This window comes from Hemibagrus wyckioides, linkage group LG29, assembly GCF_019097595.1.
Source record: "Hemibagrus wyckioides isolate EC202008001 linkage group LG29, SWU_Hwy_1.0, whole genome shotgun sequence".
Classification (NCBI taxonomy): domain Eukaryota; kingdom Metazoa; phylum Chordata; class Actinopteri; order Siluriformes; family Bagridae; genus Hemibagrus; species Hemibagrus wyckioides.
Genome location: NC_080738.1, coordinates 6,962,337 through 6,975,156, shown reverse-complemented (window position 1 = coordinate 6,975,156; position 12,820 = coordinate 6,962,337). Strand labels below are relative to the sequence as shown.

Below are 12,820 nucleotides of genomic sequence, written 5' to 3'. Positions count from 1 at the left end.
TTGTCTCTCTTTCCGTTACTTTCTGTCTCTCTCTCTCTGACTCTCTCTCTCTTCGTGTCTCTCTCAGTATCTCTCTGTCACTCTCTCTCTGTCTCTCATTGTCACTCTCTTTGTCTCTGTCTCTCTCTTTCTGTCTTTCTCTCTGTCTCTCTCTTTCTCTCACTCTCTCTTCTGTCTTTGTCTCTGTCTCTCTCTTTCTCTCACTCTCTCTTTTTTTGTTGCTCTCTGTCACTCTCTTTCTCTCACTCACTTTCTCTCTCTCTCTCTCTCTCTCTCTCCTAACCCTGTGTGTGTTGTTTTGATTGTGTATCCTCTCCGCCCCGTCCCGTCACTGTGTCCCCGTTATGTTTACGGCTTGTATCCAGCTGTACTGTGTTTAGTCTGTGATTAGTCCGTCTTTTGTTCAGCCTCCTTGCCAATTCTTGCCAACGTAATGAGCCTCGGTGTCCTTGCATGTCCACTGTTGACCTTTTTTAAATAGTACGGACGTTTCTCCTTCGATGCTGTCAGCGGATTATTCGACCATGATCCTTGGATTAATTACGACGAATACTCAATAATTACAACCAGGATTTAGATGTTTATTTCAACACTGGCTATCATTTAATCCCAAGCAAAGTAAATTTCCTCGCTTCAGCCCCGACTCAAACGTGGACATGTCACGTGAAGAGAGATGAGGGTTCGTGTAAACGGGTCATTCTCAATCTGAATCTGCAATTTTATTTCTGCTCGAATGACGTTAAACAACGAGATTTGTTTTAATTCCAACCTCTCTCTTTCATTCTTCTTGTTCTTTTTTTTTTTTTGCATGGAGATGCGTCACTCTCTGGCAAAACAGCGTGTGAAGCAAAGTGGAAGAGATAACAGAGCGAGAGCCTTTCATTTCTCCCTCGCCTGTTCCTTCCCTCGTTCCTTTCTTTCATCAGATCATTAGCAGCCTCTGGTTATTGCCATGCTGTGCGCTCACACTCGCCACACTTCCTGTTGCTGTTTGTGTGGCCACAATTCGCTGTTGGCAACTGTTTAGGAGCGAAGCTGAGGACAGTCCACTCATTTTCACCTCAGTAAACACTGCTCACTTTCGCATGAACTTGCTATACATCTTAAACCGCCTCTAAACATATCGATGACGCTTCAGCAGGTTGGAATGAATCTATATCTATAGCTAGATATTAGCATAGCTATATCTACTTCCTATTGTTTTAATTTTAAATGTTTTAGCTGGAAGATCTGTATTTATAATAAACTGAGCATAAAAGCTTGTGCTCTTTAAGCTGAAAGACATGGAGAGGAAAAGAAGAAGAGTGAATGATGGAGGGATTTTTCTGTGAAGAAAGAAAAGATGATGAATATTGTGAGTGATTAGGAATCAATTTATAGGAAACGGCAGGATGTGCTGGATCAAGTGTTATGTTTACGCTGCTGATTCGTCAGATTGCTCTCTCTCTCTCTCTGTGTCTCTCTTACTCTCTCTCTGTGTCTCTCCTTGTTTCTGTCGGTGTCTCTCTCTCTCTATCTCTCTCTCTGTGTCTCTTACTCTCTCTCTGTGTCTCTCCTTGTTTCTGTCGGTGTCTCTTTTTCTCTCACTATCTCTCACTGTCACTCTCTGTGTCTCTCTTTGTCTATCTCTTTTTGTCTTTTACTCACTTTTTGTCTCTCTCTGTCTCACATTTTCTCTTTGTCTCTCGTCAGTGTCTCTCTCTCTCTCTCGCTCTCTCTCTTTGTCTCTGTCTCTCTGTCACTCTCTCTCCCTCTTTGTCTCTCTCTGTCACTCTCTTTACTAATTTGCTCATTACTTTTCTCTATTTGCTAATTTACCATTAGCTAGCTAGGAAATTTTCCATTAGCTAACTTGCTAATTTACTGCTAGCTAATTTACCACTAGCTAACTAGCTAATTTACCACTAGATAATTTGCCGCAAGTTAATTTTCCGTTAGTTAACTAGCTAATTTACCGCTGCACTAATTTATTAGCTAGCTAACTATCTATGCTTAGCCTACTCGCTAATTTACCACAGTGCTAATTTTCTGCTAGCTAACTAGCAAATTTACTGCTAGCTCATTTGCTGCAAGCTAATTTTCCGTTAGATAACAAGTTGATTTACCACTAGCTAACTAGCTAATTTATTGCTAGCCTACTAGCTCATTTACCGCTAGCTTACTAGCAAATTTACCACTGCGCTAATTTACTGCTAGCTTACTAGCTAATTTACCGCTAGCTAATTTACCACTAGCTAACTCGCAAATTTACCGCTAGCTAATTTGCTGCAAGCTAATTTTCCGTTAGTTAACAAGTTAATTTACTGCTACCTAACTAGTTAATTTATCGCCAGCCTACTGGCTCATTTACCGCTAGCTTACTAGCTAATTTACCACTGCGCTAATTTACTGCTAGCTGACTAGCTAATTTACTGCTAGCTTATTAGCTAATTTACCGCTGTGCTAATTTATCGCTAGGTAACTAGCTAAATTATAGCTGCGCTACTTTACCGCTAGCTAAGTAGCTAATTTACTGCTAGCCAACTAGCTAATTTACTGCTAGCTAATTTACCTCTTGCTAACTAGCTAATTTACCGCTAGCTACATCACCACTAGCTAACTAGCTCTCTTAGGATTTTTGTTTGTCAGATTCTCTACAATTTGTACATCACAGAAAAAATATATACTTCTAAGTAGCTAAGTGTGAGGAGATCACACTTAGCTAGCAAGCTTTTAGAAATATTCACGCAGACTGAATGTTTTTATTGCTGCGATTGTTAGCCGACATGACAGTGACCTTTCAAGTAAATTTAGTGAAATATAGTTAAGGGTTTTTGAAATTTAGTTGTTAAAAAACAGCCTGATTTTGACAAAGACACTTGAAATTTATTTGTTTGTTTCATTTCTGTCATTTAGCCTCAGAAACATCTGATGTTTTGCCGGATCGCTACTCATACTGTAACACAGCTCTGAATTCATAATTAAATCTAGAAAATTCCACAGATATATATATATATAAAATGTGTGTGTTTGTGTTAATATCCACATTTAATTTTAAAAAAGCTCTTTAACACACACACACACACACATACTATGTGCATTCACATATAATATATTTGTTTCTCAGCCTTCCACACACACATCCTTTAAAACCATTTCAAAACAACGGCTCCTAAATGATCATCCCCTGGTCTCATGATTCCTGTTTTATTCCGCTCTATCACCTCTGGGAGACTTTGTGAATCCGTAAGTGAGATTTCAGCGCTAGTCCCGGCGCATTGAGGCTCGTGAAATTGGAACACGGCTCTTACCCAGCAGGTTCAGAGCGTTTAAGTTAACATGCTGTCGTGGTGTCCTTGAGAAAAATCATATAAGCCTGAATCCTCTGGTCCTCACAACCTTCTGGACACACACACACACACGTCTCTGTGATACTGCGAGTCAAAAACGTGAACGATTTCACAAAAACCTGAAGCGTTTTTTATTACAGTTAAAGCTGTTTTTCTCCACGGCAGAGCACACTTGTTTGGAGATGAGTGTATTTTTTCTTTTAGAAATAACATGCAGAGCTCCTCTTAATGTCTTCCAGGGAACATAATCACATGTCGTCAAAAGAAGACCATCTTTTCTCTCTCTCTTTCTCTCTCTCTCTCTTCGCCTTAGAGATAATGAATGCTAATCAGAGGTGCTACAGTGTTCTGCCGCACGCCAGGTTCCACTTCGCCAAACCAATTCAACCTGTAATGTTCACATGCAAATGTCCTAGCCTTAATGCTTTTTTTTTTTATGGTGTGTTAAAACCGGCAAAACTCTTCTGGTGTTAATCAGACCTTGGGGAGTAAAACGTGTCATCCTCCACTGGCCTATTTTTCAGGATGAGCAATCGTTTTATTTTTATACAGTGCTGTTTTTTTTTTTTTTCATACTTTACATTGCACCTTATCTTGAATTGTAAATTGAGACGCGAGCTCGACGTCCTTGAACGGTTCCACATTTCCGTAGTGTTACAACCTGGAACTGGAACTGAAACACATGAATCTAAAAAAGAAAAAGAACCTTGAAGTAACTGGAGAATTGCTTACAAGTACATCTGAAAGGAAACCCTAAAACCTACACGTACGAAAATTGGCCATAATCAGACTTTCGATCGAAATACATGGAGGTGTTTTTATTTGTGCTAGCTTTGCTTTGGTTTTCAGTCTGCGAAAGAGCCAGTTTAACAGATTCTGTGTGGATAAAAAGAGGCTACAACCTTGTTAACGAAGTCTGTTTTTCCCACACAGCAAATGTCACATTTTGGTCAAGCTTTTTGATAGCTATGGCCTCCATTTCACTACAACTGACAAACATGGCACTCTACCAGTCACCAGACTTTTCCTTAATTTTCTTCGTATGCATTTGTTTTTCACCCTTATTAAGCCCCTTGCTAACAGTTTCTTGGTGTGAGGTGTACGATCAGTTAGGTAAGGTATGTGATGTTACTAAGCCATTTGTTATCTGCTGTGATTTTTCCAGCTGTGATCCTAATTAGCTCTGATATTCCTGTTATTGTACCTGTGGTCCCTGCCTGTTATGACTAGTGTGTTTGCCAGAAATTTTGGATCACATGTTTGCTCTGATACTTTTGCACAACTCTGTTTTTGGGAATGTCCCAAAACCTTTGCACCTCTCTTGGTCAATAAATGCCCTAGTACTTTTGCGCAACACAGTTTTCCTGACTGTCCCATTCCTTTGGCACAACCCTGCTTCTGTGACTGTCCCAATACTTTTGCACAACCCTGTTTCTGCAGCTGTCCCAGTATCTTTCCACAGCCCCATATTCATGTTTTTGCGACTGTCCCAATACTTTTGCAGAGCCATGTTTTTGCGACTGTCCCAATACTTTTGCACAACCATGTTTTCGCATGACAGTCCCAATACTTTTTGCACAACCTTGTTTTCCCGACAGTCCCAATAATTTTGCGCATCCCTGTCGTCTTTGTCTGTCTCACTACTTTTTCTCTCGTGCTATTTTTATGACTGCTCTGTTGTGACTTTCGTTATTTAAAAAAACTGCCCCACGTTTGCATCCAGACCCCTCTGCGTCTCCCTGCTGATGGCAGTGAAACGATCTAATCAATTCACTTTTGTAATCAGACACCAGCTGTCACAAAATATCCTGTAACTCCATTACACTTGGAATGAAAAAAAAATGCTAGAACTTTCCATGCAGTTGTACATATTTTAATTTGGAAAACATCTCCAGTTGTCAGTTATCAGAGCTACACCTAGTAGAAAAGGACATTAAGTCAGTGTTATCTGATATCCGTCCTGCTGGTTGATTTCTCAGCCATTTCCTGTATTTTGTGTATAGAGTGTCCTGGAGCTTCAGCGAGATCGCAGCCAGGCCTGCTTTTATCTCCTGACTTGCATTTTGTGGATTGAACATTTTTGTGTATTTATATTGTATACACAGTCTTGCAATTTGTAAGCATATCTATTCAGTGCTACAATTAAAACATAATAAATTACCTCAGAAAATGGTGAGGTATCATCAGACGGTGGATTAAAAGGTATGAGTGAAGAAAGGTAGTGTCTTTTTTGTATATTTGTTAATAAAAGGTGGCCATTTTATGACGTAGGTAGGAAAAACTGCTTCGTTTAGATGTAAAATACTACACTATTCGGTATTTAATAATGATACTCAGAAGATTTTGATTAGTGAACAGGACTGCTTTTATTGAGCACTGAATTTGTAGACAAAAATCTATAGATTTACTATATCGTATTCTTAACAAAATGGAGGCTTGGTCTATATATTTAGATCTAGGTTTGGTACCGCGATGGAGAGCTATTTCCGTTCCTGAAGTCAATTTTCACTAAAGGCTTAAAGCAATGAGACGTGCAAATGATCCCAACCCAGAGACGGCGAAAAAGTCTTGCTTTTAGAGTCCTAGTTTGTTATTGAGGATTTAATCCTGTACATTTTAGGTGATAGAAATCATCGTGTTTGTAGATTTGAGGGTTCAGGAATAAGATAAATTTTCTATATTTCTATAACTACAGCTGAGAGTTCTACTTTTAGAAACTGTGAGTCATGAGATATGGATGTTTAGCGTGTCTATAGCTCGGGTTCAAGCATAGAACCGATGTCGATTACCTCGACTGGCTAACGCAGGTCGGCTTTTTGTAGTCTTCGGCCACGCACTGCTTGTGTCGGCCGCATTTAATCTTCAAGCAGGGGTCTTTGGCAGGATCCAGAGCTGTTACGCACACACAAAAGAGGGAAAAGAGATAAGAAAAATTCACACGCTTTTTATATTGTGGAGTGTTGAATAGACTGTAGATTGATTGGTGAAATAAGTGTGTATTTTAAATAAAGTCTACATGTTAAAAATAAAGAAGCTCACACACACACACACTTAGGTGGTCTCTGACCTCCCATTTAAGAGTCTTAGCAAAATCAACCACTGGCTTCAGCAGCTTATTCGAACTTAATCTCTTCACCAGGCTTTAATTCCATTGTTTTAGTGCCTTTGTGTGTGTGTTTTTGTGTGTGTGTGTGTGTGTGTGTGAGATTCCTGTATAATCACTAACAACCTTAGACTGATGCTTGATTTCAGTGGGACACAAGACACAAGAATAAACTGATGACTCACAAACTAAACAACGCTAATTAGTAGTTGACTAATACATTCGCTAGTCGTTCTAACGATTGACTATACGCTAGGGTTTTGAGACCCGTTAAGCAATCCCACTCGGCTAGTTTAGAACGCCAGATGCTAGCCTCTAAACAGCCAAGAAACAGCATCCGTCCAACCGTCCAAACAAGGTGGCTCACTGAGTTATAACAAGAGCTCTGTTGACGGATGCAGATGGATTGTCCATCAGTAAAAAGCTGCTGATTCATCCAGTTTACGAACTGCTATGTTATACAATTGTGTAATATGACGTGTTTGTGCACTAATTTATTTCTTATTACACTGTTATTAAACTCACTCTCGAAATGTCAGTCATAACCTGTGTATTATCTAAAAATCATGATGTCATGACATAGAAAGGTGACTTTTTTTAATAACTGGTCACATGGAAAAAAATGAATAGTTGTGTAATATACTGCATTTGTAATATGCCATATATAAACATCAGACTGAATTTAAATTAGAGCTCAATTAAGTAGCGAGCTTTAAATCCAGGACTAAATCTGACTCTGAATCTGGCTGTAAAAAGCCACGTACAGTGGAACCTCGGCATACGAATTTAATTTGTTCTGGAGGTGAGTTCTTAAGAAATATCAGAAATATTTTTTTTTTCTTAGCATTTGTCCCGCACACTTGCAGGGTCTGCTGTTTTGTAGTGTGATTTGGCACAGGTTTTACGCCAGATGCCCTTCCTGTCGCAACCCTTCCATTTTTATCTAGGCTTGGGATTGGCACTGAGAGTCAACTCTTCAGTGGCTGAGGTGGCACCCCGCCCGGGAATCGAACCCGGGCCACGGCAATGAGAGCGTGGGAGCCTGCCACTGGACCACCAGGAGACCCTTCATCAGAAATAATGTAAATGCAGATAATCTGTTCCAGCCACCCAAAAATATGACCAATATTAAAAATACGAAGCATATTGGCGAGAATCAAGGGGAAGGTGTACAAGACAGTGGTGAGACGTATGGTTTAGAGGCAGTGTCACTGAGGAAGAGACAGGAGTCAGAGTTGCAGGTAGCAGAATTGAAGATGTTGAGATTCACTTTGGGAGTGACACAGTTGGACAGGTTTAGGAAGGAGTACAGTAGATTGTTGAACATGTTTAGATTGTTTGGAGAGTCAGTATATTGGCAGGAGAATGGTGGACATGGAGCTGCCAGGCAGGAGGCAAAGAGGAAGGCCAAAGAGGAGGTATATGGATGAAATAAATGAGGATATGAAGCTAGTGGGTGTAAATGTTGAGGATGCAGAAGATAGGGATAGGTGGAGAGAGATGATACGATGTGGTTTACCAATATGAAGCATATGTAAACTGTATGGCAGCTTACAAAGAACTGACCCAAGCCAAGGGTCCTCACAGGAAGTCGTGCCACCAAGCTTGGGCTAAAAATAGAACAGACCACCCACGCGACCAATCTGTCAACAAAAAATGCCCAAAAAATCACCTAGCTTTTGAACGCATGCCGAAGGTAACGTTGGTATCGTGGGTTGACTCATTGAAAACAGCTTTCACTGACTGAAAAAAATGGTAAAATTCGTAAACTGGCTTTGGTTGGCTTTCCACTGACACAAATAAGTTTTGAACGGCTCACAGATGTACGCGCAACTTAGCCGGCGTTCAGTTCGGTTTGGTTTGTTCATATGCTAAAAATGCTTCATATTCTGATGCAAATTTCTTGCAAAATTTTAAAATTTCTTAAGGGAGGGCATTCAAGGGTATGCCAGGGTTCCACTGTACATAAGTCTTACCTGAAACTGACCTTAAGCAGTTTAAATATTATAAACCACATTAATGATATGCTTGTGCTTTGTGTTTCAATAATGCTATTGTGTAGACTTTATAACGTCACTTTTTTTAAAAGGTATATATCACTATCGACATTAGAGTTTATCTCACGTACCTTGATCAAGCGGCTTCCCAGGGTTCCACGATCCCGGCTCCTGAAACACACATCAGTATCAGGTAACCGACTGTATACACTGGGGTTCAGTATTATTTTCTTACACACACACACACACACATTCATATACAAACCTCTACTTCCTGATAGTTTAGGAAGCGTTAGAGAGAAACAAATAAAGACGACCATTAGTGGGAAACACACGCAGCACATCAGAGTGATATACAGACATACAGACGCTTGATAATTAGCTCACGCTAGAGCGCATTCGTAATTGTTTCTGACACTTTTGAGTCCTGTCATCAAACAAACCCCCGAGAGCGACGTTGCTGTCGATTCAGATTAATTCAATATAACAGAGAAAGCCGGGGTGTGAGAGAGACGTTAAAATGGTGTAGCAGGTTGCTCAGCTGGCTGTTTGGCAGCTGTGTTTTTACGACTTCTACGTCTCAGTGTGTGTTTTGTAGTAGAGGCTAGGATTGTGTAATTGTGTGTAATATGACGTCACCCATTCACATTGCTTAACTATCGCTGATTGATGGCAGCTTTGATTAAAGGGGCCATGGCCTGACATACATTCATAAGACATGTCATGTTTACATGATGTCATTACATCAGAAAAATACCAGTAGCTGATTACGGGTTGTGAAATTATTTATTTATTTATTAGTACTTCATTTTTATTAGTTATCTACGAACAAGTTCAGGAATGATGCAAATCTAAATCCAGGACATGATCGAGTGTCAGGAGCTACTGGGACAGTTCCCTGCCCCTGGTGCCAGACCACCAGAGGGGGTGCCTGCAGGCGAGTCACCAGAGCCTGCTTTTTGTTTCTGTATTCCCCACATGTATTGTGCCATGCCCTTCCTACTGTTCCACTGTCACCTGTTTCCAATTTACCCTAATGTTTTGTCCTATATATACCAGCCCTTTTGTATATGTCTTTGTCAGTCATTTTGTTTGTTATTTGTTCGGTTAGATGCCGTTGTGTTTCCAGGTTCCCATGTTATTGCTAAATTTTGTTAATCATGTTGTATTTGTCCACCATTCTGTCTAAGTCTTGTTTTAGTTGTGTTAATAAATCAGCGCTTTTAATTTGTCCTACTGGTGTGTCTGATAAACTTTGACTACCATGAAAATCTGAGTTCGATTCCTGCTTCATCTCCCGAAACATTGCATCGAGTTAATAATATATGAGTTAATAGTTATGTTAAATAATGAATATTTTGTGCAGAGTTGTTGCTATAGAAAATGCACTGACCAATCAGAATCAAGCACTGACCACGCACTGACCGAATCAGAATCAAGCATTTCTCATTGCTGTGGTATATAATACCAAGGTTCTAAAAAAAAATCACAAACTCATATTCATGACACTTCAAAATGGCTGACGCAAAGATTTTAGACACTTCTGTATTGGTCTACTGGATCATCCTTAATCAGTCCGTACTGAATTGTGGAGATGGAATTTCTCGGACTGCTCACACTCTTTTGGAATCAGCATGACTGTCATCTGTTTTATTATTTATCACGCACTCCATACACATTATGATGATGTGATGTTTGTTTCAGGCTGAATCTGATATCTTTACGCTGAGACAGCAGTGCTTCCCGTAATTTATTTATAGAGACTTATTACAAATGTTTCGCGACCAATAAGTAATCTGAGCGATGCGATCCCGTATTAACGTCTTCCTTGAAACGGAACGTCATTGATTTTTTGAAAGAAAGCATTTTGCAGAGGAATCAATTTCAGGAAAGATAAATCCTACACATGCATCATTTCTGGTTTTGAGTTTTTATGCCTTTGATTTAGTTTAACTTTTTTTTTTAAATTGATGTATTTATATTTATCAGAAGATATTTCTGTGTTAAAAGTTTATATAAGTTTGTATAGATAAGATAACCAGGGCGTGGAAACTTTTGAACAGGATGTTTGGTGTGTATTATTATTACGTTTAAAGGTCTTATTTTTATTTAATATTGTGATCCAGAAGATATCTATTTCCCAGAAGACAAAATAGTAACAAGTTACACCCATCATCCTGTTCAAAAGTTTACCCCCCCTGGTTCTTGGCTTATCTATACAGACTTATACAAACTTTTTGGGAAATCTGTTGGCATATATAGTCCAGAAACTTGTCACTGCCAGTTAAAATAAACCTTCACTAGACTGAAACATAATAAAAACAACATTGAAACAACACAACACAATACATGTGGCCGAATCAACTATCTGGTCTATGTCTAAAAAGAAAGAATGCACAGATGAGCTCAGGAGCATCAAAAGAACAATAGTTGTGGATTTTCCTTTGTTAAAAAATAGTATAGCCAACCCTTCACAGCAGTTGAGTAGATCCAGGAGGCAGGTGTATCTGTGTCAAAGGCAACAATCAAGAGAAGATTTCAGACCAGAGTAAATGCAGATGGTTTACCACAAAAACAGGAGGACCAGAGTTTGGCAAAAACATTCTTAATAAGCCTGTAAGGACAGATGAGATAAAGAAGGAAGGAACTTCTGGAACTCATGATCAGTATACTACCAATAGACGGGGTTCCCTTTAATTGATTGATAAGGTGACTCCTGACAAAGCAGCAGGATCAATTTTGAAGTGTAGGGATAGATTACTTTACTTTTACATTTCTGGCATTCAGAGCAACTTACATTTTTACCTTATTTTATATACAACTTATCAATTGGGGGGTTAAGGGTCTTGCTTAAGGGCCCAGCAGTGGCAGCTTGGTGGACCTGGAATTCAAACTCACAACCTTCCAACTAGTAGGCCAATGCCTTAACCAACTACCACTTTCCCTTATAGTATCTCCTCAGATTCAGCCAAATGCTTCAAAACCCACTGGACAGCTCATCACAGTACTTTACAATGAACCGAAGAGAACTTCATAAGCAACCCAAGACTCAGGCAAAAACAATGGCTAATCAAGCCAATGCCAACCAGTTGAAGAAGAACCTGAATAATTGTAGGAACAACCTGGAGGAACCTCATCAGAGAAAAAGAAGAATGCTTGCCAGACATTTCAACATAGTGTAATCCTTTCTTTATGTACCCCAGCATTGGAATTTGGGGTTAGGGTGATTCAGTGCCCCTAGATCAAACAGAGTTATAAGAGCCTTGACCAAGGGCACAACAGTGTCAGCTTGGCAGGGTTGGGATCTGAGCCCTGAACCTCTGGTCAACAATTCAGAGCCTTAACCACTTGAGCCACCTCTGCCCCAGGATCTACTTATGGCTGTGAGTTCTTGGACAGGACTTGCAACCGAGCATTACAATTTAATTTATATCTGTTAATTGTTCCAATGACTTTGGTCACTTTAAAAAGGTGGACCACAAATTTAACAAGTTCTGGAGGTCCTACACCATTCACCTGATAGTCCAATATACCATGGTAGACCCCTGAAATATAAGTAAAAATAATCTTCAAATATTTAAGTCTTGTTTTAAGTCCTCATTATGACTACGTTTGTGTTGCCTGCCACACCTTTGTACTGAGTTCCTGCTTGTTGCCTTTGGACTTGCCAGCGGTAGCTCAGTACCCCTGTGTTTGTATTATGTCTGTACAGATAGACATCTCTCTTAAAAATGTTTGCTCAGAAACCCTCCTTGAATTTCTAAAGACTATTCAAGAGGTGTCATGTGTCAGACAGATGCATCTCAATCTGAGCAACAGTTCGTTCGAGTTATATTAGGGTATATTCCAAAATAGGGCAGTAAGAGATGATAAAAATAAATGAACAGACCTTATTTTAAATTCAAGTACTCCATGCAGCTTGTGCAAGGCCTGTTCTTAAATACCGTAGATTTAGAAGGTGGCCGTAGAATTGGATGTTTGTCAGGATAATCGTATTTACAAGCATTTAAAACTAATTTTTTCATAAGATTCTTTCAGCTTAATTAAGAAGTCATTAGTGTGCGGCGCACAAATGTTCACACAGTAAAACCTAGAACATTTTACCCTCTGAAGAAGAGGCAAGGATGATGGTGGCAATTTCATGAGTAATGGGTGTTGAGTTTGCCTGTTCTTCCCTGTGCCTCTGAGGTTTCCACCTCCGGTTTAGAGTCCAAAGACATACTTTGTGGGCTGATTGGCCTCTCTAAATCATTCATAGTGTGTGAATAGGTAAGTGTGTGTGCAGTTATACCCTGTGATAAACAGGTACCCTGTCCAGGATGTACTCTGCCATGTGACCCGAGTCTCCAGTGTTAGTGTCCAGGTTCCCTGTGACCCAGTAGGATGAGCGG

The 12,820-nt window shown here is 39.7% G+C and overlaps 1 protein-coding gene across 2 annotated transcripts in view; it reads right to left on the bottom strand.

Annotated features, from left to right (window-relative positions):
• spock3 (SPARC (osteonectin), cwcv and kazal like domains proteoglycan 3) overlaps positions 1-12,820 on the bottom strand; it is a 31,904-nt gene that overhangs the window by 8,531 nt on the left and 10,553 nt on the right. For both annotated transcript variants that reach the window (XM_058384743.1, XM_058384742.1), the window contains exons 3-4: positions 8,561-8,600; positions 6,119-6,221 (exon numbers count right to left, since the gene is read on the bottom strand). In XM_058384743.1, the coding sequence (XP_058240726.1) occupies positions 6,119-6,221; positions 8,561-8,600 (143 nt within the window). The remainder of the gene's footprint in view (positions 1-6,118; positions 6,222-8,560; positions 8,601-12,820) is intronic.